Below are 26740 nucleotides of genomic sequence, written 5' to 3'. Positions count from 1 at the left end.
ATTATTACACTATTAATTAAAGAAGCTGCAAATCAAAGCTCTGAGCATATATCAAATCCTGGTAACACAAAACAATCTTGTTTTACTTGTATTAAACATGCCAAAGCTGGGACAATATCCTACTAATGGAAAATAAAATGATTGTAGAAATTCCTAGCCTGGTGAATTTTTATACAAATGGGTTTATATGTACAATGCTTTTGGATTAATTATAATAACAAACATGCATATCCGGACATCGTATGAGATAATAGTTTATGTAGATTTCTAAGGACAATTCTAACTTACCAAATACCTAATTGTGTAATATTCTGAATGTAATATAATGTATGTTCATCTACATTCTAAAAGTCTTTGAGTGTTCTATCTTTTAGGAAAAGTTAGCAATTTCAAGCATCACTAATAAACAGCTGTATAACTCAGTTTGCTAACCACTCAGTAATGTATTCTTAACTATTTGTCGGCTTATGTTACTTTACATACCTTCACAACCTCCCGCCGAGACAACAAACCCAGATTTACACTGACATGTAAAACTGCCTATATTATTGACGCAATCAGAATGATATGGACATGCCGAGGCGGCCAGGCATTCGTTCACATCTGTAATGTTATTACAATGCAATTATCATTAAATTTGAATATCAGAATGTAAGTACAAAAATATCTACTTGATTTTGAAATACCGTGATATTCGGTAACATCGAAATCGTTGGTAAATTAAAAAAAAATAATCGTCCCAATTATTCAAATTTCAGAATAACGAAGGTAAAAGCCAAATAATGATTGTTGATAGCGATTAAACTTCAATTCAACTAGGCAGTACATGTATCTCAACGCATCGGAATTCAAATGTGATTGATCCACGGATTTCCATAAAAAACTTTACAGTGGCAACTATTAAAAAAATTCTCACCAGAACAGCCGGTAAAGTTATAGAAATATCCCATTTGACATCTGCATATGGCGGTGCCGCTAACGACATGACAAACTGCTTCGCCCGCACAAGGATGTAAGGCGCACAAGTCAAGTGTGGCTGCCTCAGTTGGAGATGTGTCGATGGAGCCTGGCTCATTGATCTCGGCAAGCTTGCTCTCATCTGAATGTTAATGTGATTTGTGGTAAAACAATAACCACCTTTCGTCTGTATCGTGTGTTCATCAAGCCGAAACTGATGCATAAAATGCTCGAAAATTTAAAAGCCATTGTTTTTTGCGTACCATGTAAAACAAATATCTATATTAATATTTTGTAACAGTCAAAGAAAAGTCCTTTATACATGGAAGTTACATACCCATGAATGATATTTCATCCTCTTTTAGCAACATAGACGGGAAATCAATGTCTCCATAAGCAGCCCATATTGCATCCCTTAGTGTATCCACTTCTTCCTGTTTGTAGTCCATAACCACTTCGTAGTCGACTTTGATACTACCAGGTCTAAACAACAATAAACCGAATGTAATTTACAAACTGTTGTTAAACAAAGAAATCGATTATTTCGCATTTTTGAATCCAGAATTATACTGTATTATCGAGATATCAACTGCGACACATTAGAAAATCTAGCGTAAAGTTTTGAGATTGCAACCTTGCCCCATATTTTCTATTGGAGTACTTCATACCCTACAGAAATAAGTTTGTAAGGATTCTGTGTTACCCGGATGGTACAGTTGATAGTATTTCTTTGACCCATATAATCGATTAATATAACTATATAAATGTAACAATGTTGTCAAACATCCTTACTTTCCAAGATACTGACACCTGATAGATTACTAGAGATACCATACTTACGAAAAATTCACAAACGTAATGCTGATAACGCCATCAAACTGTGCTCCCCTATACAACTGCATTATCTGAAAGTAATAAGCATCATATGAAATGATACTGTGTACTTCGTTTTTGTCATCAAAGGAGAGACAATCTTTTCATGTACTGTTTTACTGATATAACATCATTTAATTCAAGTAAGACGACGTTTTTGTCTTTCTTAAATAAGTTACAGGGTAACCCTATCTACTCAAATCTGAAATCTGGACTTAAGGCAATGATCATTGGGAATATAGGTTTAAAGAATTCCCCACTCAACGGGATGAAATATTAAATAAATATATCAGAAAATAAAGATATGTGTCAATAGGCACAAACTTACAAATGCTATAACGGCGTGCATGAGTTCCTGGTATTCCACGGAGTTAGGGTCACTATACGCCGCGTCCCATTCTCCTACCAACGCTATGGATGATAAATACTGGGTGGTTTCCGGTGTACTCTCAGCAGTTGTCGTTGTCTTGGTAGTTACGTCAGGCAAAGCTAGTGTTGTCATTGGTGGTGATGTTGGCGTAGTCGCTAGTTGCCCAGCAAGCGTAGTAACTGGCAACGCAATGGTGGGGTTTGGAGCTGTCCCAATCGTTGGTGCGTTCGTTGTGGTTATTGCGGGTAGTGCTACCGTTGTTGTATCTATTTATGGGCAACCAAAAGTAGACATTAAATATAATTACTAAAAAGGTAGACTTTATGTCACTATTAGAAATAGAGGTTCGCCAACGCTTGACTGTTGTTTATCATGTTTATCACACTCGCGTTAGTTAATTTTCAAATTTAGAAAAAGAGACCAGCTTTAGTGAGTGTCTTCGAAATTTGATAATTAACTAACGAGAGTAATATACCATAACTTTAGCTTTGAATAAACAACTACCTGTTATACAGTAACTACAATGCTATTTAAAAGGAAATGCGCTATGAAAAGTAGCTCGAATTTGAAAGCCAACCGGAATCAAGAGATATTAGATTTGATCAATCAGAGGCGCCAACTGCTATGGAATTTATCACATGGGTTTTGTGAAATGGGATAAACATGTTTATCATTCTGTCATGCACTGCTCACATTTACACTTGCTATGGCTCACACTGCTATGCATAACAAATAAAACACGTTATCAGAATGTCTCGATATTTTTTAGTAATTCGTCTCAATCCTCAAAGCGTAAGCCAAACACATCAACATTTAATAACATATCCAACGAGGGTCCTGTGTTCTCCTGTTATCAATTGTTTTCCTCATAGCAGGTAACACAACAAATGGTAGGCTGCCGTTACTAAGAGATGTACCAAGTATTGTTTCTTTTTTCATTTGTCGTATGAGCATCAGTCTGTGACTAATACATAGATGATACCAAGGTTTATTTCCTCCGAGAGTTAAAATTGATATTGAAGGTCCTTCCATATACGTTGTGGCTGCCTTTGACGAAAACTGTTATGTAAGTGTTGAGATAAATGTTAAAAGCTGTTCAAATGTAGTTTTTTTGGGTGGCGTTTCTTTTTTCTTCGATGTTGCCGCAATACCACACTATCAAAGTAATTGAGAACTTCGGGATAAATGCCTTGTGCTGGAACTAATTCTGGATTAGGTCAGGTCCATAATTCTGGATTAGGTCAGGTCCAGACTGGCTTTCTCGGTATTTTCTTGTATTTGTTTCCTTCGGATGAAGCGCTTGCTATCTCGGATTCAGTTGAAACCCGCAATAGACAAGTTCATTGAAACTGGCCAACACTGAGTACACAGGTGCTAAATGATCTGTTGCAAAGTGTTATGTACAGCGTTTGATCTCGTTGGCTAACTGGGTGGATCAAGATATTCCGACTGCTAAATACTTATTGATGAAGGTAATGGCACCCGTGGACGGAATAAAACCATATTCTTTGAAATAGTGTTAGTTCCGACCATATTTAGAACACTTTTGTTAGATTGGATTCGTATTCAACCACAACTATATTAGTTAAGCTATGATTGCTTAACCAGATGTCTACTTGACTCTTCCTGAGAAATTATACAATTAAATGACGCCAAAATAACACAAAACTTACCAACACCTGTAGTAGATGAGGATTGTACTAGTGTTGATGTTTCCGGATAATCTGTTGTGGATGTGGCAGTCGTGGAAGGTGTTTTATGGACCGTTGTGGTGGTGCTTGTTGCTCCCGGATCAATTACTGGTGTGGTAGATGTTAGTGTAGAAGTACTTGTGTCGGGAACAGTTGTAGTCGTCGTAGGTGGCACTGTAATGGTACTTGTTTCAACATCAGTTGAAGTCGTTGTGGAGTGTGCTGTAGTAGTCGTTGTAGATGGTGCTGTTGTAACGGTTGTTTCAAAAAGAGTGGTTGCAGTTGTGGTTAATTCTGGAACGAAGGTAGTCGTTGTTGATGGCGCTCTTGTTGTTTCAGAAACAGTAGTAATGGATGTGGCGGTTGATTCGGGAACAAGAGTAGTAGCTGTGGATGGTGCAGTTGTGGTAGTGATTTCGGGATGAGTAGTTATTGTGGAAGACACTGATGTGGGGGTTGATTCAGGAAAAGAATTATCCTTTGTTAATGGAGCTGTTGTGACATTTGTTTCAGAAACGGTAGTAGCTGTTGTTTCAGGAAAAGTTGTTGTAGATGGCACTGTTGTGACGGTTGTTTCCGGAACAACACTCGACGTTGTTGATGGCATTGTTGTAGAAGTTGTTTCAGGAGTAGTCGTTGTCATTGTTGTTCGTACAGTTTTGGCGGTGGTTTCAGGAACAGAATTAGTCGTTGTTGATGGCACGACTGTGGTGGTTTCGGGAATAGTAGAACTCGTTTGGGGTGACCCGGGTGTGGCGGTTGTATCAGAAACAGTCGTTGTCGTTTTGGATAGTACAGTTTTGGTGGTGTTTTCCGGAACAGAATTAGACATTGTTGATGACCCTGTTGTGGCGGCTGTATCAGAAAAAGTCGCAGTGGTTGTGGATGACTGAGGAGCAGTTGCTGTCCATGTGGACAGTACCTTTGTCGGAGTTGTTGTATGAACAGCTGTGGTCGTCGGAGATTGTACTATAGAGGTAGTTACTTCAGGAATAAATGTTGTCGTTATGAATGGTTCTGTTGTGGTAATAGATGTAGTAGTTGCGGATGGTGGAGAAGTGGTAGTTGTTTCTGTAACTGTTGAAGTTGGCGGTACGTTTGTGGAAGTTCCTTCCATATGAGCTGCTGTCGATGTGGGTGGTTCTGTTGTTAGAAGAGTCTGATGGATAGATCTTGTCGTTATGTGTGATATGGTTGTTGAAGTTATTTCAGGAACAGTTGTAGGCGTCGCGGATGATACTGGTGTTTTTGTTGTATCAGCAATAATTAAAGTCGATGTAGATGACACTGTTTTGGTACTTATTTCGGCAACAGTTGAAATCGTTGATACTGGTGTGGTAGATGTTTCAGGAACATATGAAGTCCCTGTAGTGGATACAATTGTTGTTGTTGGTGATACCGCTGTTGACGTATCTTCTCGAAACGTTGATGACTCTATAGTTGTAGTTGTTTCCGGATCAGTGGAAGTCTTTGTAGACGGTATGATTGTCGTAGTTGCCTCCGGAATAGTGATAATTGATTCTGGAGCGGTTGTTGTCTTTTCAAGTAGTACTTCTGCAGTAGTTGTTTCTAGAACGGTGGTTGTTATTGTCGACAGTCCATGTGTTGTAGTTGTTTCCGGAACAATCGGTGTCATTTGCGATAGTTCATGTGTTGTAGTTGTTTCCGGAACAGTTGTTGTCATTTGCGATAGTTCATGTGTTGTAGTTGTTTCCGGAACAGTTGTTGTCATTTGCGATAGTTCATGTGTTGTAGTTGTTTCCGGAACAGTTGTTGTTATTTGCGATAGTTCATGTGTTGTAGTTGTTTCCGGAACAGTTGTTGTCATCTGCGATAGTTCATGTGTTGTAGTTGTTTCCGGAACAGTTGTTGTCATTTGCGATAGTTCATGTGTTGTAGTTGTTTCCGGAACAGTTGTTGTTATTTGCGATAGTCCTTCTATTGCAATTGGTTCTTGAACACCTGTGGTCGTGCTGGAACCTGTAGATATATATTGATGCCGACAAAGCTCGTTCTCAAGAATAGGATGATAGTATTAACGATAAACGTAACAAATATAGTTTGGCACTGATAGATATAATAAATAGGTACTTATATATATATACATTTGACGAATCTACCAAGCAAAAGACAACATAATGGGGGACATTAATTCAACAAAAGGAATGTCATTAGACAGGAATAAAACATTCACACAAAACTTACCAACAACAGGATATGTTGTAGTTGTGGTCGAAGTGGATGGGCTAGATGTAGTTTTTGTTTCCGTTGTGGTTGATGGTTCTTTGCTGGTTGTTGTTTCCGAAATGGTCGTTGTTATTGGTACAACTGTTGAAGTTATTTCTGATACAGGCGTAGTTACTGCTTTTGACGTTGTTTCCGGAACAGTTGTGGTCGTTGTAGATAGTGATGCAGTTGATGTTATTTTCGGAAGAGTTGTGGTCATTGTAGATGGTTCTGTTGTTGATGTTGTTTCCGGAACAGTTGTGGTCGTTGTAGACGGTACTGCTGTTGATGTTGTTTCCGGAACAGTTGTGGTCGTTGTAGATGGCGCTGCTGTTGTTTCTGGAACAGTTGTGGTCGTTGTAGATGGTACTGTTGTCGACGTTGTTTCCGGAACTGTTGTGGTTGTTGAAGATTGTGTTGCAGTTGATGTTGTTTCCGGAACTGTGAAGGTAATTGAAGATGTTACTATTGTTGAAGTTGTTTCTTGAACAGTTGTGGTCGTTGTAGATGGTACTGCTGTTGACGTTGTTTCCGGAACAGTTATGGTCGTTGTAGATGGTACTGCTGTTGATGCTGTTCCCGGAACAGTTGTGATCGTTGTAGATGGTGCTGCTGTTGTTTCTTGAACAGTTGTGGTCGTTATAGATGGTGCTGCTGTTGACGTTGTTTCCGAAACTGTTGTGGTCGTTTTAGATGGAACTGTCGTTGATGTTGTTTCCGGAACTGTTGTGGTCGTTGTAGATAGTGCTTCTGTTGACGTTGTTTCCGGAACAGTTGTGGTCATTGTAGATGGTTCTACTGTTGATGTTGTTTCCGGAACTGATGCGGTCGTTGTAGATGGTACCGTTGTTGATGTTATTTCCGGAAGAATTGTGGTTGTTGTCGTTTTAGATGGTACTGCTGTTGACATTGTTTCCGGATCAGTTGTGGTCGTTGTAGATGGTACTGCTGTTGAAGTTGTTTCCGGAACTGTTGTGGTCGTTGTAGATGGTACTGCTGTTGACGTTGTTTCCGAAACAGTTGTGGTCGTTGTATATGGTACTGTTGTTGATGTTGTTTCCGGAACAGTTGTGGTCGTTGTAGATGGTACTGCTGTTGCCGTTGTTTCAGGAACAGTTGTGGTCGTTGTAGATGGTACTGCTGTTGGCGTTGTTTCCGGAGCAGTTGTGGTCGTTGTAGATGGTACTGTTGTTGGTGTTGTTTCCGGAACAGTTGTGGTCATTGTAGATGGTACCGTTGTTGACGTTGTTTCCGGAACAGTTGTGGTCATTGTAGATGGTTCTACTGTTGATGTTGTTTCCGGAACGGTTGTGGTCGTTGTAGATGGTACCGTTGTTAATGTTATTACCGGAAGAGTTGTGGTTGTTGTAGATGACACTGCTGTTGAAGTTGTTTCCGAAACAGTTGTGGTCGTTGTAGATGGTTCTACTGTTGATGTTGTTTCCGGAACTGATGTGGTCGTTGTAGATGGTACCGTTATTGATGTTGTTTCCGGAACTGATTTGTTCGTTGTAGATAGTACTGCTGTTGACGTTGTTTCTTGAACAGTTGTGGTTGTTGTAGATGGCACTGCTGTTGAAGTTGTTTCCGAAACAGTTGTGGTCGTTGTAGATGGTTCTACTGTTGATGTTGTTTCCGGAACTGATGTGGTCGTTGTAGATGGTACCGTTGTTGAAGTTGTTTCCGGAAGAATTGTGGTTGTTGTAGATGGTGCTGCTGTTGACATTGTTTCCGGATCAGTTGTGGTCGTTGTAGATGGTACTGCTGTTGAAGTTGTTTCCGGAACAATTGTGGTCGTTGTAGATGGTACCGTTGTTAATGTTATTTCCGGAAGAGTTGTGGTTGTTGTAGATGGTGCTGCTGTTGACATTGTTTCCGGATCAGTTGTGGTCGTTGTAAATGGTACTGCTGTTGAAGTTGTTTCCGGAACTGTTGTGGTCATTGTAGATGGTACTGCTGTTGACGTTGTTTCCGGAACTGTTGTGGTCATTGTAGATGGTACTGCTGTTGACGTTGTTTCCGGAACAGTTGTGGTCGTTGTAGATGGTACTGTTGTTGACGTTGTTTCCGGAACAGTTGTGGTCGTTGTAAATGGTACTGCTGTTGAAGCTGTTTCCGGAACTGTTGTGGTCATTGTAGATGGTACTGCTGTTGACGTTGTCTCCGGAACAGCTGTGGTCGTTGTAAATGGTACTGCTGTTGAAGTTGTTTCCGGAACTGTTGTGGTTATTGTAAATGGTACTGCTGTTGACGTTGTTTCCGGAACAGTTGTGGTCGTTGTAGATGGTACTGTTGTTGACGTTGTTTCCGGAACAGTTGTGGTCGTTGTAAATAGTACTTCTGTTGAAGTTGTTTCCGGAACTGTTGTGGTCATTGTAGATGGTACTGCTGTTGACGTTGTTTCCGGAACAGTTGTGGTCATTGTAGATGGTACTGATGTTGATGTTGTTTCCTGTACAGTTATGGTCGTTGTAGATGGTTCTACTGTTGTTGATGTTGTTTCCGGAACAGTTGTGGTCGTTGTAGATGGTACTGATGTTGATGTTGTTTCCTGTACAGTTGTGGTCGTTGTAGATGGTACTGTTGTTGATGTTGTTTCCGGAACAGTTGTGGTCGTTGTAGATGGTACTGTTGTTGACGTTGTTTCCGGAACAGTTGTGGTCGTTGTAGATGGTACTGTTGTTGATGTTGTTTCCGCAACAGTTGTGATCGTTGTAGATGGTACTGATGTTGATGTTGTTTCCGAAACAGTTGTGGTCGTTGTAGATGGTACTGTTGTTGATGTTGTTTCCTGTACAGTTGTGGTCGTTGTAGATGGTACTGTTGTTGATGTTGTTTCCTGTACAGTTGTGGTCGTTGTAGATGGTACTGATGTTGATGTTGTTTCCTGTACAGTTGTGGTCGTTGTAGATGGTACTGTTGTTGATGTTGTTTCCGGAACAGTTGTGGTCGTTGTAGATGGTACTGTTGTTAATGTTGTTTCCGCAACAGTTATGATCGTTGAAGATGGTACTGATGTTGATGTTGTTTCCTGTACAGTTGTGGTCGTTGTAGATGGTTCTACTGTTGATGTTGTTTCCGGAACTGATGTGGTCGTTGTAGATGGTACCGTTGTTGATGTTATTTTCGGAAGAATTGTGGTTGTTGTAGATGGTGCTGCTGTTGACATTGTTTCCGGATCAGTTGTGGTCGTTGTAGATGGTACTGCTGTTGAAGTTGTCTCCGGAACTGTTGTGGTCGTTGTAGATGGTAGTGCTGTTGATGTTGTTTCCGGAACAGTTGTCGTTGTTGTAGATGGTACTGTTGTTGATGTTGCTTTCGGAAGAGTTGTGGTTGTTGTAGATGGTACTGCTACGGACGTTGTTTGCAGAACAGTTGTGGTCGTTGTAGATGGTAATGTTGTTGATGTTGTTTCCGGAACAGTTGTGGTCGTTGTAGATGGTACTGTTGTTGATGTCGTTTCCGCAACTGGTGTGGTTGTTGTAGATGGTGCTGCTGTTGACGTTGTTTCCTGTACAGTTGTAGTAGTGATTCTTGGAACAGTTGTGGTTGCAACAGAACCTGCAGATAAAGTTGTTGATATTTAAAACCAGCTTTTCTTTAAACAACATTTCATATTCAAGTCGAAATTGTATTGACAATGTTTATGAAAAGAAACATAGTGAATTAATTAATGAATTAAGAAGAATCAAATGTTGATTGCCTTGCTTAATAAATGCTGATATGTTAAACTTGAAAATGATGCGATACCATTAAGGGAAAGTATATTTTGCAGAGGCCGGAGTGCATAAACGGAACTACCAGAGAGCCCTCGATACATTACGATACATAGACATGGCACTAAAATGTACAACAAATGCAAGTTATAGGACTATGCGGCCAATGTACTCATGTCCAATAATGATCTTAATACTCCTTGACAACTGGGTTATTCCCGAATTCTATATGGGTTCAAACTGGCATCTTTAAGTTCAGCACACAAAACTGTCTCTGTTGTTGCCATAGCGGTCCCGCTTCATAACTTCACCAACTTAGTTACCAACCAGTCCCAGTCCTACAGGATTCCAATACAGTTCCCTGCTACCAAATGTAACGTGCAGAGACTAAAGAGACAACACGTAGCGGTCACCCATTCAAGAGATGACCATGCTTGATATAGCTTAATTGCGATACATAAACACCAAAGTTAAATAAGTTAGCTTACGAACACTGTGGCTAAATGCCCATACACATATTTATATAAAGATAATGCTTATACAAAACTTACCAACAACAGCATCAGAAGGATGATGTACTGTTGTTGTAGAAGATGATATTGAAGTTGTTGTCGTAGTTGTTGTTTCATGTAGAGTTGTGGTCGATGTTGGTGGTACTGTTGTAGTTGTTGTTTCCGGTACAGTGGAGGTTGAGGTGTAAGGTGTTGTTGGAGTTATTGTTTCCTGTAAAGTAATGGTTGATGTTGGGGGTAATGTTGTAGTTGTTGTTTCCTGTAGAGTATTTGTCGATGTTGGGGGTACCGTTGCAATCGTTGTTTCAAGTATATCCGTGGTTGATGTGAAAGGTACCGTTGTAGTTGTTGTTTCTTGAACAGCTGTGGTTAATGTGGGAGGTGTTGTTGTAGTTGAGGTTTCCTGTACAGCTGTGGTCGGTGTAGAAGCTGCTGTTGTAGTTGTTGTTTCCGGTACAGACTTTGTTGATGTAAATGTTGATATTGTAGTTGTTGATTCTTGAACAGCCGTGGTTGATATGGAATATGCTGTTGTAGTTGTTGTTTCCGGTACAACTGTGGTTGATGTGGAAGTGGTGTTTGTAGTTGTTGTTTCCGGGACCGTTGAGGTTGAGGTGGAAGGTACTGTTGTAGTTGTTGTTTCTTGAACACCCGTGTTTGATGTGAAAGGTGTAGTTGTAGTTGTTGTTTGTGGTACAGCTGATGTTGATTTTGATGTTAACGTTGTAGTTGTTGGCTCCTGTACAACTGTGGATGATATGGAAGGTACTAATGTAGTTGTTGTTTCTGTTACAGTTGTCGGTGATATGGAAGGAGATGAAGTAGTTGTAGTTTCTTGAAAAGCTGTGGTTGATGTGGATGGCACTGTTGTAGTTGTTGTTTCTGGTACAATTGCCGTTGATATAGAAGGTGATGTTGTAGTTGCTGTTTCTTGAAAAGCTGTGGTTGATGTGGATGACATTGCTATAGTTGTTTTTTTCTGCCCAGCTGTGGTTGGCATGGAAGGTGAAGTTGTAGTTGTTGTTTCCGGTACAGATGTGGTTGATGTGGATGGTACTGTTGTAGTTGTTGTTTCCTGTACAACTGTGGTTGATGTGGGTGGTACTGTTGGAGTTGTTGTTTCCTGTACAGATGTGGTTGATGTGGATGGTAATATTGTAGTTGTTGTTTCCTGTACAACTGTGGTTGAAGTGGATGGTACTGTTGTAGTTGTTGTTTCCTGTACAGATGTGGTTGATGTGGATGGTAATGTTGTAGTTGTTGTTTCCGGTACAACTGTGGTTGATGTGGATGGCACTGTTGTAGTTGTTGTTTCCTGTACAGCTGTGATTGATGTGGATGGTACTGGTGTAGTTATTGTTTCCTGTACAACTGTGGTTGATGTGGATGGCACTGTTGTAGTTGTTGTTTCCTGTACAGCTGTGATTGATGTGGATGGTACTGGTGTAGTTATTGTTTCCTGTACAACTGTGGTTGATGTGGATGGTACTGTTGTAGTTGTTGTTTCCTGTACAGATGTGGTTGATGTGGATGGTAATGTTGTAGTTGTTGTTTCCGGTACAACTGTGGTTGATGTGGATGGCACTGTTGTAGTTGTTGTTTCCTGTACAGATGTGGTTGATGTGGATGGTACTGTTGTAGTTGTTGTATCTTGAACAGCGGATAGTTCTGATGTAGTTGCTGTTTCCTGCACAGTTGTCGTTAATGTGGATGGTAATGTTGTAGTTGTTGTTTCTTGAACAGCCGTGGTTGATTTGAGAGGTACAGTTGTAGTTGTTGATTCCTGTACAACTATGAATGACGTGGAAGATGATATTGTAGTTGTTGTTTTCGCTACACCGTTGGTAAATGTAGACGGTGATATTGTAGTTGTTTCTTTAACAGCCGTGGTTGATATGGGAGATGTTGTAGCCGTTGATTCCGGTGCAGGTGTGGTTGATGTGGAAGGGGCTGCTGTAGTTGTTGTTTCCGATACAGCTGTGGTAGATATGGATGGTAATGTTGTAGTTAATGTTTCCTGCACAGCTGTGGTTGATGTGGAAGGTGAAGTTGTAGTTGTTGTTTCTGGCTCAGTGGATGGTACTGTTGTAGTTGTTGTTTCCTGCACAGCTGTGGTTGATGTGGAAGGTGCTGTTGTATTTGTTGTTTCCGGTACAGCTGTGGTTGATGTGGATGGTAATGTGGTAGTTGTTGTTTCCTGCACAGCTGTGGTTAATGTGGAAGGTGCTGTTGTAGTTGTGGTTTCCGGTAAAGCTGTGGTTGATGTGGATGGTAATGCTGTTGTTGTTGTTTCCGGTTCAGTTGTGGTTGATGTGGATGGTATTGTTGTAGTTGTTGTTTCCTGCACAGCTGTGGTTAATGTGGAAGGTGCTGTTGTAGTTGTGGTTTCCGGTAAAGCTGTGGTTGATGTGGATGGTAATGCTGTTGTTGTTGTTTCCGGTTCAGTTGTGGTTGATGTGGATGGTAATGTTGTAGTTGTTGTTTCCTGCACAGCTGTGGTTAATGTGGAAGGTGCTGTTGTAGTTGTGGTTTCCGGTAAAGCTGTGGTTGATGTGGATGGTAATGCTGTTGTTGTTGTTTCCGGTTCAGTTGTGGTTGATGTGGATGGTATTGTTGTAGTTGTTGTTTCCAGCACAGCTGTGGTTGATGTGAATTGCACTGTCATAGTTGTTATTTCCGGTACAGCTGTGGTTGATGTGGATGGTAATGTTGTTGTTAAATTTTCCTGCACAGCTGTGGTTGATGTGGAAGGTGCTGTTGTAGTTTTTATTTCCGGTTCAGTTGTGGTTGATGTGGATGGTAATGTTGTAGGTGTTGTTTCCTGCACAGCTGTGGTTGATGTGGATGGTACTGTTGTTGTTGTTATTTCCGGTACAGCTGTGGTTGATGTGGATGGTACTGTTGTTGTTGTTATTTCCGGTACAGCTGTGGTTGATGTGTATGGTACTGGTGTAGTTATTGTTTCCTGTACAGCTGTGGTTGATGTGGATGGTACTGTTGTAATTGTTGTTTTGTGCACAGCCGTGCTTGATGTGGATGGCACTGTCGTAGTTTTTATTTCCGGTGCAACTGTGATTGATGTGGATGGTAATGTTGTAGTTAATGTTTCCTGCAGAGTTGTGGTTGATGCGGATGTTAATGTTGTAGTTGTTATTTCCGGTACAGCTGTGGTTGATATGGATGGTGTGGTTATAGTTGTTGCTTCCTGTGCAACTGTGGATAATGTGGGGAATGGTGTTGTAGTAGTTAATTCATGTACAGCTGTTGTTAATGTGGGAGATGGTGTTATAGTTGTTGTTAACTGTACATATATAGTTGATGTGGGAATTTCTGGTGTTGTTGTAATTTCCTGTACAGCTGTGGTTGATGCTTTAGGTACTGATGTAGTTGTTGTTTCCTGTACAATTGTTGATGATGTGGGAGATGTTATTGTTGTTGGTATTTCCTGTACAGCTGTGGTTGATGCTGAAGGTACCATTGTAGTTGTTGTTTCCTTTACAGTAACAGTCGATGTTGGGGGTAATGTTGTAGTTGTTGTTTCCTGTAGAGTAATGGTCGATGCTGGGGGTAACGTTGTAGTTGTAGTTTCCTGTAAAGTAGTGGTCGATGTTTGGGGTAACGTTGTAGTTGTTGAGGATATTGTTGTAGTTGTTGTTTCCGGTACAGTAGAGGTTAAGGTGGAAGGTGTTGTTGGAGTTGTAGTTTCCTCTAAAGTAGTGGTCGATGTTTGGGTTAATGTTGTAGTTGCTGAGGATATTGTTGTAGTTGTTGTTTCCGGTACAGTAGAGGTTGAGGTCAAAGGTGTTGTTGAAGTTGTTTTTCCCTGTAATGTAGTGGTCGATGTTGGGGGTACCGTTGCAGTTGTTGTTTTCTGTAATGTAGTGGTCGATGTTAGGGGTAATGTTGTAGTTGTTGTTTCCTGTAGAGTAATGGTCGATGCTGGGGGTAACGTTGTAGTTGTTGTTTCCTGTAATGTAGATGTCGATGTTGGGGGTAATGTTTTAGTTGTTGTTTCCTGAAGAGTCGATGTCGATGGTACTGTTATAGTATTTGTTTCTGGAAAATTAATTGTTGTTTGTTAAAGTTGTTGCAGATATGTCACAGAGATTTGATTCCCATGAAATATTTTCATACTTTAAATTTTAGCTGATTATACATCAAAAAAGTTCAAGACGGTTTTTAAAATACTTGTTCTAGGAAGTTTTCAGATGTTGGCAACAATAATCAAATATCAAGCAAGCATTAAGTTTAAGAATATCAAATAAGAAAAAAAAAATAAAATAAAAATAAAAAATAATAATAATAATAATAATAATAAATGACATCAGATAATGTGCTGATGTAATTTCCGGAAGCGTTGAGGTAATTGTGGATGAAATAGTGACAGACAGTAGTTGAATCTGGATCTGGATCAGTTTTGATCGATGTCGTAGGTGATTCGGTATCAGATGTTATCGGTAAGGATGGTGTTGTTGATATACCTGTTTCTAGAAGACTTGTAGTAGACGGCACTGTTGCTGTTTTCGGTACATCCGTATTCGTTGTGGAAGCTACTGTGGTAGTTGTTGGCACAGTTGGAGTCGTCTCGGATGGGAATGATGTTATTGTCACATTAGGAACTGTTGATGTGATTGGTAATATTGTAGGAATTGGTGGTTTTGATGTTGTAGTGGTAGCTGTCTCGGCAGAGGTGGTGCCAGTTGATGATAGATCAATTGTTGGTGTTGAGAAAAAAATTGCGGTACCTGTTTCCGGACCAGATGTGGTCGTTGTCGGTGGGTTTGTACCGCTATTTAGTTGTGGAACAGTTGTGGTTGATGTAGTTGGTTCTGTGGTTGTAGTTGTTGGCGGAACAGTTGTAGTAGTTGTTGGCGAAACAACTGTGGTTGTTGTTGGCGGAACAGTTGTGGTAGTTGTTGGCGGAATAGCTGTTGTACTTGTTGTTGGTTCAGCGTTTTTAGTTGTTGGCGGAATTGTTGTAGTTGGAGTTGGTTCAGCGGCGGTAGCTTCTGGCGGAATAGTTGTAGTTGCTTTAGTGGTGGTAGTTTTTGGTGGAACTGTTATGGTAGTTGTTGGTGGAACAGTTATGGTAGTTGTTGGCGGAACAGTTGTGGAAGTAGTTTCCGGAACAGTTATGGTAGTTGGTTCAGAGTTGGTAGTTGTTGGCGGAACAGTTGTAGTAGTTGTAATTGGTTCAGTGGTGGTAGTTGTTGACGGAATAATTAGGGTAGTTGTTGGCGAAACAGTTGTAGAAGCTGTAGTTGCTTCAGTGGTGGTAGTTTTTGGCGGAACAATTATGGTAGTTGTATGTGGAACAGCTATGGCAGTTGTAGTTGGTTCATTAGTGGTAGTTGTTGACGGAATAGTTGTGGTAGTTGTTGGCGAAACAGTTGTAGAAGTTGTAGTTGCTTCAGTGGTGGTAGTTTTTGGCGGAACAATTATGGTAGTTGTAGGTGGAACAGTTATGGCAGTTGTAGTTGGTTCATTAGTGGTAGTTGTTGACGGAATAGTTGTGGTAGTTATTGACGGGATAGTTGTAGTTGTTGTTGACAGAATAGCTGTTGTAGTTGTTGGTGGAATAGTTGTGGTAGTTTTAGTTGGTTCAGTGGTTGTAGTTTTGGTAGTAGAAGCTGGTTCTGTGCTAGTAGAAGTTTCCGGTAAAGCTGTGGTTGATGTGGCAGGCGAAGTTGTAGTTGTTGTTTTCAGCACATCTGTGATTGATGTGGATGGTACTGTTGTAGTTGTTGTTTCTAGCACAGAAGATTGTACTGTTGTAGTTGTTGTTTCTGGAACAGTTGTGGTAGATGTGGATGGTAATGTTGTGGTAGTTGTTGGCGGAACAGGTGTGGTAGTTGTTGACGGAATAGTTGTAGTAGTTGTTGACGGAATAGCTGTGGTAATTGTTAGCGGAATAGTTGTGATAATTGTTGGCGGAATAGTTGTGGTAGTTTTAGTTTGTTCAGTGGTGGTAATTTTGGTAGTTGTAGCTGGTTCTGTGGTAGTAGTGGTTTCCGGAATATTTATGGTTGTAGTAGTTGGTTCTGTAGTGGTAGTTGTCTCAAAAATAGTTGTGGTTGTAGTTGTTGGTTCAGTGGTGGTAGTTTTTGACAGGACAGTGGTGGTAGTCGTAGTTGGTTCAGTGTTGGTAGTTTCCGGAATAGTTGTGGTTGTCATGGTTGGTTCTGTGGTGGAAGCTGTAGATGGTTCTGTGGTGGTAGTAGTTTCCAAAACAGTTGTGGTTGTCGTAGTTGGGTCTTTGGTAATAGTAGTAGAAGTTTCCGGAATAGTTGTGGTTGTCATGGCTGGTTCAGTGGAGGTAGTTGTTGACGGGACAGTGGTAGTAATTGTGGTTGGTTCAGTGGTGGTAGTTGTAATTGGTTCAGTTGTGGTAGTTGTAGTTGGTTCAGTGGTGGTAATTGTAATTGGTTCAGTGGAGGTAGTTGTAGTTGGTTCAGTGGTGGTAATTGAAGTTGGTTCAGTGGAGGTTATTGTAGTTGGTTTAGTGGAGGTAGTTGTTGACGGGACAGTGGTGGTAATTATAGTTGGTTCAGTGGTGGTAATTATAGTTGGTTCAGTGGTGGTAATTGTAGTTGGTTCAGTGGTGGTAATTGTAGTTGGTTCAGTGGAGGTAATTGTAGTTGGTTTAGTGGAGGTAGTTGTTGACGGGACAGTGGTGGTAATTATAGTTGGCTCAGTGGTGGTAATTGTAGTTGGTTCAGTGGTGGTAATTGTAGTTGGTTCAGTGGTGGTAGTTGTAGTTGGTTCAGTGGTGGTAATTGTAGTTGGTACAGTGGTGATAATTGTAATTGGTTCAGTGGAGGTAATTATAGTTGGTTCAGTGGTGGTAGTTGTAATTGATTCAGTAGAGGTAATTGTAATTGGTTCAGTTGTGGCTGCAGTAGTTGATTCAGTCAGGGTAGTTGTTGTCGGAATAGTGTAGGTAGTTGTTTCTGGAATAATAATGGTTGATTTAGGTTACATTGTGGTTTGAGTATTATCAAAAGTAGTGGCCGTCGTGGAAAGTGCTGAGATGGAAGTTGTTACTGGAACAGCAGATCATTCTGTAGTACCAGTTTTGTTGTATATAAAGGCATAACTTGCTATAAATTTCATTACTGATTTTTAAAAAATAAAATTGCTAATAGACCTATATTATATGACTAAATAGATAACTTTCATACCCCTACATCACGCTAGTTAATACCACTGGTATCAAATTAATCATTAATCAAAATGATAATCAAAATCGTTAATTTAAAAGAGTAAGGAAATTATCGGAAAATTAAAACAGAACTTACCAACTACCGTATCAGTTAACAATTGTGATGAAGTTGCTATTCTGGTGGTTGATGGCAAGGTTGAAGTAGTATTTTCCGGGAGGGTTGTGGTCGTTGGTTGTTTGGTAGATGATTTCTGTTTTATGTCTGTTGTTGATGGCGTTGTTGTGGTAGTTGTTTTAGAGACATTAGTGATAGTCGTTTCCGGGAAAACTCGGGTCGTTGTTACGGGAACTTTTGTTTTTGCTTCCGAGACAAGTGTGGTCAGTGTTTGCGGTGACGTTGTTGATTTTGAAATAGTTGTGGTCGGTTTTGATACTACGGGCGAGTTGGTTGTTTCTGCAACACTTGCAGTTGATGTTGATGGTACGGGCGAGGTTGTAAATTCAGCAACTGTTGTAGTCGTTGTTGATGGTACGGGCAAGCTTTTTAATTCAGCAACTGTTGTAGTCGTTGTTGATGGTACGGGCGAGGTTGTTAATTCAGCAACTGTTGTAGTCGTTGTTGATGGTACGGGCGAGGTTGTTAGTTCAGCAACTGTTGTAGTCGTTGTTGATGGTACGGGCGAGGTTGTTAATTCAGCAACTGTTGTAGTCGTTGTTGATGGTACGGGCGAGATTGATAATCTAGCAACTGTTGTAGTCGTTGTTGATGGTACGGGCGATCTAGCAACTGTTGTAGTCGTTGTTGATGGTACGGGCGAGGTTGTTATTTCAGCAACTGTTGTAGTCGTTGTTGATGGTACGGGCGATATTGTTGTTTCTGCAAAATTTGTGGTCGATGTGGCTGTTGATTCCGTAAATGTATTTGACGATGTCGATGCCTTGGATGATGTCGTTGCTTCTGTCGATGTTGTGGTCGATGTTGACGCAACGGACGAGGTTGTTAATTCTGTATTTGTTATGATTGATGTTGATGCCAGGGTTGTTGATGTTGGTTTTGTTGATGTTGACGCCACGGGCAAGGATGTTCGCTCTGTAATTTCTGTGGTTCGTGTTGATTCTGAGGTAACTGTTGACTCTGTAGCAGTTGTCAATATAGATGTCAAGAATGAAGTTGTGGATTCGAGTGATGTTGTTGGTGTTTTAGTAACATCTGTCGTTGTAGATTCCATTGGCGTAGTCGTTGTTTCATTAATATCTGTCGTTGTAGATTCCATTGACGTAGTCGTTGTTTCATTAACCTCTGTCGTTGTAGATTCGAGTGGTGTAGTCGTTGTTTCAGTAACATCTGTCGTTGTAGATTCCATTGGTGTAGTCGTTGTTTCATTAACCTCTGTCTTTGTAGATTCCGTTGGTGTAGTCGTTGTTTCATTAACCTCTGTCGTTGTAGATTCGAGTGGTGTAGTCGTTGTTTGAGTATCATCTGTCGTTGTAGATTCCATTGGTGTAGTCGCTGTTTCAGTTACATCTGTCGTTGTAGATTCCATTTGTGTAGTCGTTGTTTTAGGGACATCTGTCGTTGTTGATTCAACGGATGTTGTCGATGTTTCATGAGCATCTGTCGTTGTAGATTCCAATGGTGTTGTCGATGTTTCAATTACACCTGTCATTGTAGATTTCATGAATGTAGTCGATGTTCTAGGAACATCTGTCATTGTAGATGATTTTGATGTCGTCGTTGATGTGGCTTCTAATGAAGTCATGATTTCAGGTGTATTTTGTGTCGGTTTCGTAGTTGGGTCAGAAACTCTTGTTGAGGTTGATGTATTAGCTGATGTTCCTGAAAACATTGCCACTGGATAATACTTTAATGTGTTACCCCATAGCTTTTAAAAGAGGTATACCAAACCAGAAAGTGATATTTTAAAGTTGATGTCATATTTCAATGTTTCCTAACATATACTCTAATTATTATCGTCAGTGAGTTATACTGAAGATAGGTTAGTGAAAGAAAAAATACAAGTGATGTGATTTGAGTGTCTTTAATTTTAATTCTATAGGTAACAAAATCATCACCATGTTTCAGTGAAGTCATACATGAGTGTTATAGATGTGCAGAATTTTCCGACAATAGAATTATAGCTTATCCTTACCGGAAGTACATGTCTGTTCAGTACCATATATAAGTGTAGAATAGTTGTACCATTGTAGTAAATCCAAAAATTAACATCTACTGATAAAACGCGAAGAACCAGGAAAGAAATATCAAAATAAATAAATGAAACTAATCATGATGCATATAATCGAATCATTAAAAACCTGACTTAGCTACAATTATACAAGTTTCAGGTTTGTAGATAGATTCTGTATAATGATGCTGCGATTGTTGTGAAATTGTTGTTGTTGATGAACCTAGTTTATCAGCATTAATTTAACGTTTTGGTTCCATCAACGTAGCTGTTGTTGTGACCCTCATGTTTTCCAGTTCAATTGGATGGTAGTATTTAATTGGCATCATACCATTTGTGGAAGTTCTTATAGATGTGTGAAACATTATGTAAAGAGAATCAAGACGATTAAAGATCATTTGTTTGAGAGAAAGAATATTGATTTCCACACGTTTTGTTTTACCTTTGCTTTAAAAACAGGTAAACCGATAACAACACTTCTCTTTTGTATGACTATATTACGACGATTAAGTTTTTTCTGTGCAAATGAATTCCTATCCTTCCTTGTCATCACTAGACGTGGACAATACCGATATGGCGATATATCAGGACAAGACGATTTACTTCTTCTGGGTTCCGGTACAGTAGACAGAGCGAATGTTTTCAGAACATAAAAACAGTAATTCATGTTGTTTGAATGATTCTTCTTGGTTGAACAGCTATCAATTGGTAAATATACATGGGTATATTTTTGCTTACGTAATATAAATACGTGTATAAATATTTGACTGACTAATACTAGGGATTTTAACGTATATTTCAATGACACGAAAAAATAAATCAAACTGAATAAACATAAAAACATGAAAAAAAGAAAACATGGTGATTTGAACAAACATGAACAAACGTTGGGTTAATTAGATCATTAGAAGAGAACTTACCATCAGTTGCAGTGGTAGAAGGCGGAACAGTTGACACTGTGGTCGATGGTGATGTCTCAGACTTAGGAGTGGTAAATGTTTCAAGAACGCTCGTTGTTGGAACTTCTGCGGTAGAAGTTGTTGGAGCAGTTGTAGTTGTAGTTGTAGATTGTTGTGTTATGGTAGTTTTTTCCGGAACAGATGAGGTAATTTCAGATGACACTGGTATCATGGTAGTAGTTGTTTCCAGGACGAATGTGGTCGTTGTTGACGGTTTCGTAGTAGTTGTTGTTGTTTTCGGGACAGACGTGGTCGTTGTTGACAGTTCTGTAATTGTTGTTGTTTTCGGGACAGACGTGGTCGTTGTTGACAGTTCTGTAGTTGTTGTTGTTTTCGGGACGGACGTGGTCGTTGTTGACAGTTCTGTAGTTGTTGTTGTTTCTGGAACGGATGTGGTCGTTGTTGACGGTTCTGTAGTTGCTGTTGTTTCTGGAACGGATGTGGTCGTTGTTGACGGTTCTGTAGTTGTTGTTGTTTCCGGGACGGATGTGGTCGTTGTTGGCAACTCTATAGTAGTTGTTGTTTCTGGGACGGATATGATCTTTGTTGACGGCTCTGTAGTAGTTATTGTTTCCGGGACGGGCGTGGTAGTTGTTGACGGTTCTGTAGTTGTTGTTGTTTCTAGGACGGATGTGGTCGTTGTCATCGGCTCTATAGTAGTTGTTGTTTCCGGTACAGATGTGGTCGTTGTTGACGGGCCTGTGGTAGTTGTTGTTGTTTCCGGGACGGATGTGGTCGTTGTTGACGGCTCTGTGGTAGTTGTTGTTTCCGGGACGGATGTGGTCGTTGTTGACGTTTCTGTAGTAATTGTTGTTTCCGATACGGGCGTGGTCGATGTTGATGGCTCTGTTGATGGCTCTGTAGTAGTTGTTGTTTCCAGGACAGGCGTGGTCATTGTTGACGGCTCTGTAGTAGTTGTTGTATCCAGGTCGAATGTGGTCGTTGTTGACGGCTCTGTAGTAGTAGTTGTTTCCGGGACGGATGTGGTCGTTGTTGACGGCTTTGTGGTAGTTGTTGTTTCCGGGATAGGCATAGTCGTTGTTGACGGCTCTGTAGCAGTTGTAGTTTCCAGGACGGATGTGGTCGTTGTTGACGGTTCTGTGGTAGTTGTTGTTTCCGGGACGGATTTGATCGTTGTTGACGGCTTTGTGGTAGTTGTTGTTTCTGGAACGGGCGTGGTCGCTGTTGATGTTTCTGTTGTAGTTAATGTTGTTTCCGGGACGGATGTGGTCGTTGTTAACGGCTCTATTGTAGTTGTTGTTTCCGGTACGGATGTGGTCGTTATTGATGATTCTGTGGTAGTTATTGTTCCCGGGAAGGATGTGACCGTTGTTGACGGTGGTGTATAAGGAATGTTTGATGTCGTTATAGGTGGTATTGTAGTACTAGTTGATTCTGTGGTGGTAATTGTTTTTGGTACAGTTGTGGTAGTCGTAGTTGGTTCTGCTGTAGTAGTAGTTTCCGGCACAGATGTTGTTGTAATAGTTGGTTTCGATGTTGAAGTTGTTTCCGGAACAGTTGTTGTTGTCGTAGCTGGTTCTGTGGAAGAAGTGGTTTCCGCAACAGTTGTTATCGTAGCTGGTTCTATGGTAGAAGTGGTTTCTGGGGCAGTTGTGGTTGTCGTAGTTCGTTCTGTAGAAGTAGTAGTTTCCGGAATAGTTGTTGTTGTCGTAGTTGGTTCTGTGATGGTTGTTATTTCAGGAAGAGTTGTTGGTGATATGTTGGAAATTATGGTAGTTGTAACTGGTTCAGTGGTAGTAGTAGTTTCCGGAACAGTTGTGGTTGTCGTAGTTGGTTTAGTGGTAGTAGTAGTTTCCGGAACAGTTGTGGTTGTCGTAGTTGGTTCAGTGGTAGAAGTAGTTTCCGGAACAGTTGTGGTTGTCATAGTTGGTTCAGTGGTAGAAGTAGTTTCCGGAACAGTGGTGGTTGTCGTAGTTGGATCAGTGGTAGAAGTAGTTTCCGGAACAGTTGTGGTTGTCGTAGTTGGTTCAGTGGTAGAAGTAGTTTCCGGAACAGTTGTAGTTGTCATAGTTGATTCAGTGGTAGAAGTAGTTTCCGGAACAGTTGTGGTTGTTGTAGTTGGTTCTGTGGTAGTCGTAGTTTCCGGAACAGTTGTGATTGTAATAGATGGTTGTGTGGTAGTAGTAGTTTCTGGAACAGTGGTGGTTGTAATAGTTGGTATTGTGTAAGTAGTAGTTTCCAAAACAGTTGTGAATGTAGTAGTTGGTTCAGTGGTAGAAGTAGTTTCAGGAACAGTGGTTTTTGTCGTAGTTGGTTCTGTTGTAGTAGTAGTTTCCGGAATAGTTGTGCTTGTGATAGTTGAATCTGTGGTGGTAGTAGTTTCCGGAATAGTTGTGATTGTGATACTTTGTTCTGTAACGGAAGTTATTTCCGGAACATTGTCGGCTGTGGTGGTAGTGGTGGTTGTCGTAGTTGGTTCTGTGGTAGTAGTTGTTTCTGGAACATTTGTGGTTGTCGTAGTTGGTTCTGTGGTAGTAGTAGTTTCTGGAACAGTTGTGGTAGTAGTAGTTGGTTCAATGGTAGTAGTAGTTTCTGGAACAGTTGTGGTTGTCGTAGTTGATTCTGTGGTAGTAGTAGCTTCTGGAACAGTTGTGATTGTCGTAGTTGGTTCTGTGGTAGTAGTTGTTTCTGGAACAGTTGTAGTAGTAGTAGTTTCCGGAATAGTTGTGGTTGTCGTAGTTGGTTCCGTAGTAGTAATAGTTTCTGAAACAGTTGTGGTTATAGTTGTTGGTTCTGTGGTAGTAGTAGTGTCCGGAATAGTTGTGGTTGTCGTAGTTGGTTTGATGGTAGTAGTAGTTGGTTCTGTGGTAGTAGTAGTTTCCGGAACAGTGGTGGTTGTCGTAGTTGGTTTCGTAGTAGTAATAGTTTCTGGAATAGTTGTGGTTGTCGTAGTTGGTTCCTTGGTAGTAGTAGTTTCTGGAACAACTGTGGTTATAGTTGTTGGTTCTGTGGTATTAGTAGTTTCCGGAAAAGTTGTGGTCGTCGAAGTTGGTTTGATGGTAGTAGTAGTTGGTTCTTTGGTAGTAGTAGTTTCCGGAACAGTGGTGGTTGTTGTAATTGGTTCTGTGGTAGTAGTAGTTTCCGGAATAGTTGTGGTTGTCGTAGTTAGTTTCGTAGTAGGAATAGTTTCTGGAATAGTTGTGGATGTCGTAGTTGGTTCTGTGGTAGTAGTAGTTTCTGGAACAATTGTGGTTATAGTTGTTGGTTCTGAGGTAGTAGTAGTTTCCGGAAAAGTTGTGGTTGTCGAAGTTAGTTTGATGGTAGTAGTAGTTGGTTCTTTGATAATAGTAGTTTCCGGAACAGTGGTTGTTGTTGTAATTGGTTCTGTGGTAGTAGTAGTTTCGTGGAGTAGTAATAGTTTCTGGAACAGTTGTGGTTGTCGTAGTTAGTTCTGTGGTAGTAGTAGTTTCCGGATCAGTGATGGTTGTAGTTGTTGGATCTGTAGTAGTAGTAGTTTCCGGAATAGTTGTGGTTGTCGAAGTTAGTTTGATGGTAGTAGTAGTTGGTTCTTTGGTAGTAGTAGTTTCCGGAACAGTGGTGGTTGTTGTAATTGGTTCTGTGGTAGTAGTAGTTTCTGGAACAGTTGTGGTTGTCGTAGTTAGTTCTGTGGTAGTAGTAGTTTCCGGATCAGTGATGGTTGTCGTTGTTGGATCTGTAGTAGTAGTAGTTTCCGGAATAGTTTGTGGTTGTCGTAGTTGGTTTTGTGGTAGTAGTAGTTGGTGCTGTGGTAGTAGTTGTTGGTTCTGTGGTAGTAGTCTTTCCTGGAACAGTGGTGTTGTGTTCGTAGTTTAGTTTGTTGTGGTAGTAGTAGTTTCTGAACAGTGGGTTGTCGTTGTTGTCTGTGTAGTAGTAGTTTCGGAAAGTGGTTTGTCGTAGTTGGTTTTGTGGTAGTAGTAGTTTCGGAACAGTTGTGGTTGTGTAGTTGGTTCTGTGGTAGTAGTAGTTTCCGGAATAGTTGTGTGTTGTCGTAGTTTGTTTGTGTATAGTTGGTAGTAGTAGTTTTCGAAACAGTTGGGTTGTCTAGTTGTTCTTGGTAGTAGTGTTTCAGGAAAGTGGTGGTTGTCGTAGTTGGTTCTGTGGTAGTAGTAGTTTCCGGAACAGTTGTGGTTGTCGTAGTTGGTTCTGTGGTAGTAGTAGTTTCCGGAATAGTTGTGGTTGTCGTAGTTGTTTCTTTGGTAGTAGTAGTTTTTCCGAAACAGTTGTGGTTGTCGTAGTTGGTTCTGTAGAGTAGTAGTTTCCGGAACAGTTGTGGTTGTCGTAGTTGGTTCTATGGTAGTAGTGGTTTTCGGAATAGTTGTGGTTGTCGTTATTGGTTCTGTTGTAGTAGTAGTTTCCGGAACAGTGGTGGTTGTCATAGTTGGTTCTGTATTAGTAGTAGTTTCCGGAACAGTGGTGGTTGTCGTAGTTACTTCTTTTTAGTAGTTTTCCGGAGCAGTTGTGGTTGTGTCAGTGGTTTCTGTATTAGTAGTAGTTTTCCGGAACAGTTGTGTGTGTTGTTCGTAGAAATGGTGGTTGTGTGTGTAGTAGTAGTTTCCGGAATAGTTGTGGTTGTCGTAGCTGTTTCTGTGGTAGTAGTAGTTTCCGGAACAGTTGTGGTTGTCTAGTTGGTTCTGTGGTAGTAGTAGTTTCCGGAATAGTTTGTGTTGTAGTAGTTGTTCTGTGGTAGTAGTTGTAGTTGGTTCTGGAGGAAGTATCAGAATGGAACAGTTGTTGTCGTAGATGTTTCTGTGGTAGTAGTAGTTTTCGGAACAGTTGTAGTTGTAGTTGCCGGTTCTGAGGTGGTAGTTGGTTCTGTGTTATAGTAGTTTCGGAACAGTTCTGTGGTTGTTGTGTGTAGTCGTTTTGTAGTAATAGTAGTTTCCGGTGGTTGTAGTAGTTTCTGTGGTGGTAGTTGTTTGGTTCTGTGGTAGTAGTAGTAGTTCAGTTGTGTTGGGAAGTTGTTGTGTAGTTGGTTCTGTGTGTAGTATGTTTCGGAACAGTTGTTGTCGTAGTTGGTTCTGTAGTAGTAGTAGTTTCTGGAACAGTTGTGGTTGTCGTAGTTGGTTCTGTGGTAGTAGTAGTTCTGAAACAGTTGTGGTTGTCGAGTTGGTTCTGTAGTAGTAGTAGTTTCCGGAACAGTTGTGGTTGTCGTAGTTGGTTCTGTGGTAGTAGTAGTTTCTGGAACAGTTGTGGTTGTCGTAGTTGGTTCTGTGGTAGTAGTAGTTCGGAAAGTTGTGTTGTCGTAGTTGGTTCTGTGTATAGTAGTTCTCTGGAACAGTTGTGGTTGTCGTAGTTGGTTCTGTAGTAGTAGTAGTTTCTGGAACAGTGGTGGTTGTCGTAGTTGGTTCTGTGGTAGTAGTAGTTTCTGGAACAGTGGTGGTTGTCGTAGTTGTTTCTGTGGTAGTAGTAGTTTCTGGAATAGTGTGGTTGTCGTAGTTGGTTCTGTAGTAGTAGTAGTTTCGGAACAGTGGTGGTTTCGTAGTTGGTTCTGTGGTAGTAGTAGTTTCCGGAACAGTGGTGGTTGTCGTAGTTGGTTCTGTGGTAGTAGTAGTTTCGGAACAGTGGTGGTTGTCGTAGTTGGTTCTGTAGTAGTAGTAGTTTCCGGAATAGTTGGTTGTCGTAGTTGGTTCTGTAGTAGTAGTAGTTTCCGGAACAGTGGTGGTTGTCGTAGTTGGTTCTGTGGTAGTAGTAGTTTCCGGAAACAGTTGTGGTTGTCGTAGTTGGTTCTGTAGTAGTAGTAGTTTCTGGAACAGTGGTGGTTGTCGTTGTTGGTTCTGTGGTAGTAGTAGTTTCTGGAACAGTTGTGGTTGTCGTAGTTGGTTCTGTGGTAGTAGTAGTTTCTGGAACAGTTGTGGTTGTCGTAGTTGGTTCTGTGGTAGTAGTAGTTTCTGGAACAGTTGTGGTTGTCGTAGTTGGTTCTGTGGTAGTAGTAGTTTCCGGAACAGTTGTGGTTGTCGTAGTTGTTCTGTAGTAGTAGTTCGGAAAGTGTTTGTCGTTGGTCTGTGGTAGTAGTAGTTCCCGAATAGTGGTGGTTGTCGTAGTTGTTGGTTCTGTGGTAGTAGTAGTTTCTGAAACAGTTAGGGTTGTC

General features: G+C 40.7%; 2 protein-coding genes across 2 annotated transcripts in view; both read right to left on the bottom strand.

Annotated features, from left to right (window-relative positions):
* Window positions 1-32: 32 nt before the first annotated feature.
* Window positions 33-19354, bottom strand: LOC138324294 (uncharacterized). The gene is made up of 11 exons (XM_069269375.1): window positions 17644-19354; window positions 14827-17295; window positions 10385-14401; window positions 6097-9678; window positions 3874-5871; window positions 2159-2466; window positions 1798-1862; window positions 1295-1440; window positions 917-1099; window positions 484-603; window positions 33-58 (listed from the first exon to the last, which is right to left on the bottom strand). The coding sequence occupies exons 1-11, from the start codon at window positions 19352-19354 to the stop codon at window positions 33-35; spliced, it is 14625 nt and encodes a 4874-aa protein (XP_069125476.1).
* Window positions 19355-19815: 461 nt separating this feature from the next.
* The window catches only part of LOC138324293 (mucin-17-like), a 41075-nt gene continuing 34150 nt past the window's right edge, over window positions 19816-26740 (bottom strand). The window contains 5 exon segments of the mRNA XM_069269374.1: window positions 19816-19832; window positions 20614-24034; window positions 24207-24434; window positions 24683-24940; window positions 25379-26652. Of these exon segments, the coding sequence (XP_069125475.1) occupies window positions 19816-19832; window positions 20614-24034; window positions 24207-24434; window positions 24683-24940; window positions 25379-26652 (5198 nt within the window).

Source organism: Argopecten irradians, chromosome 5 (assembly GCF_041381155.1).
Source record: "Argopecten irradians isolate NY chromosome 5, Ai_NY, whole genome shotgun sequence".
NCBI lineage: Eukaryota > Metazoa > Mollusca > Bivalvia > Pectinida > Pectinidae > Argopecten > Argopecten irradians.
This window is presented reverse-complemented; position numbering and strand designations above follow the sequence as displayed.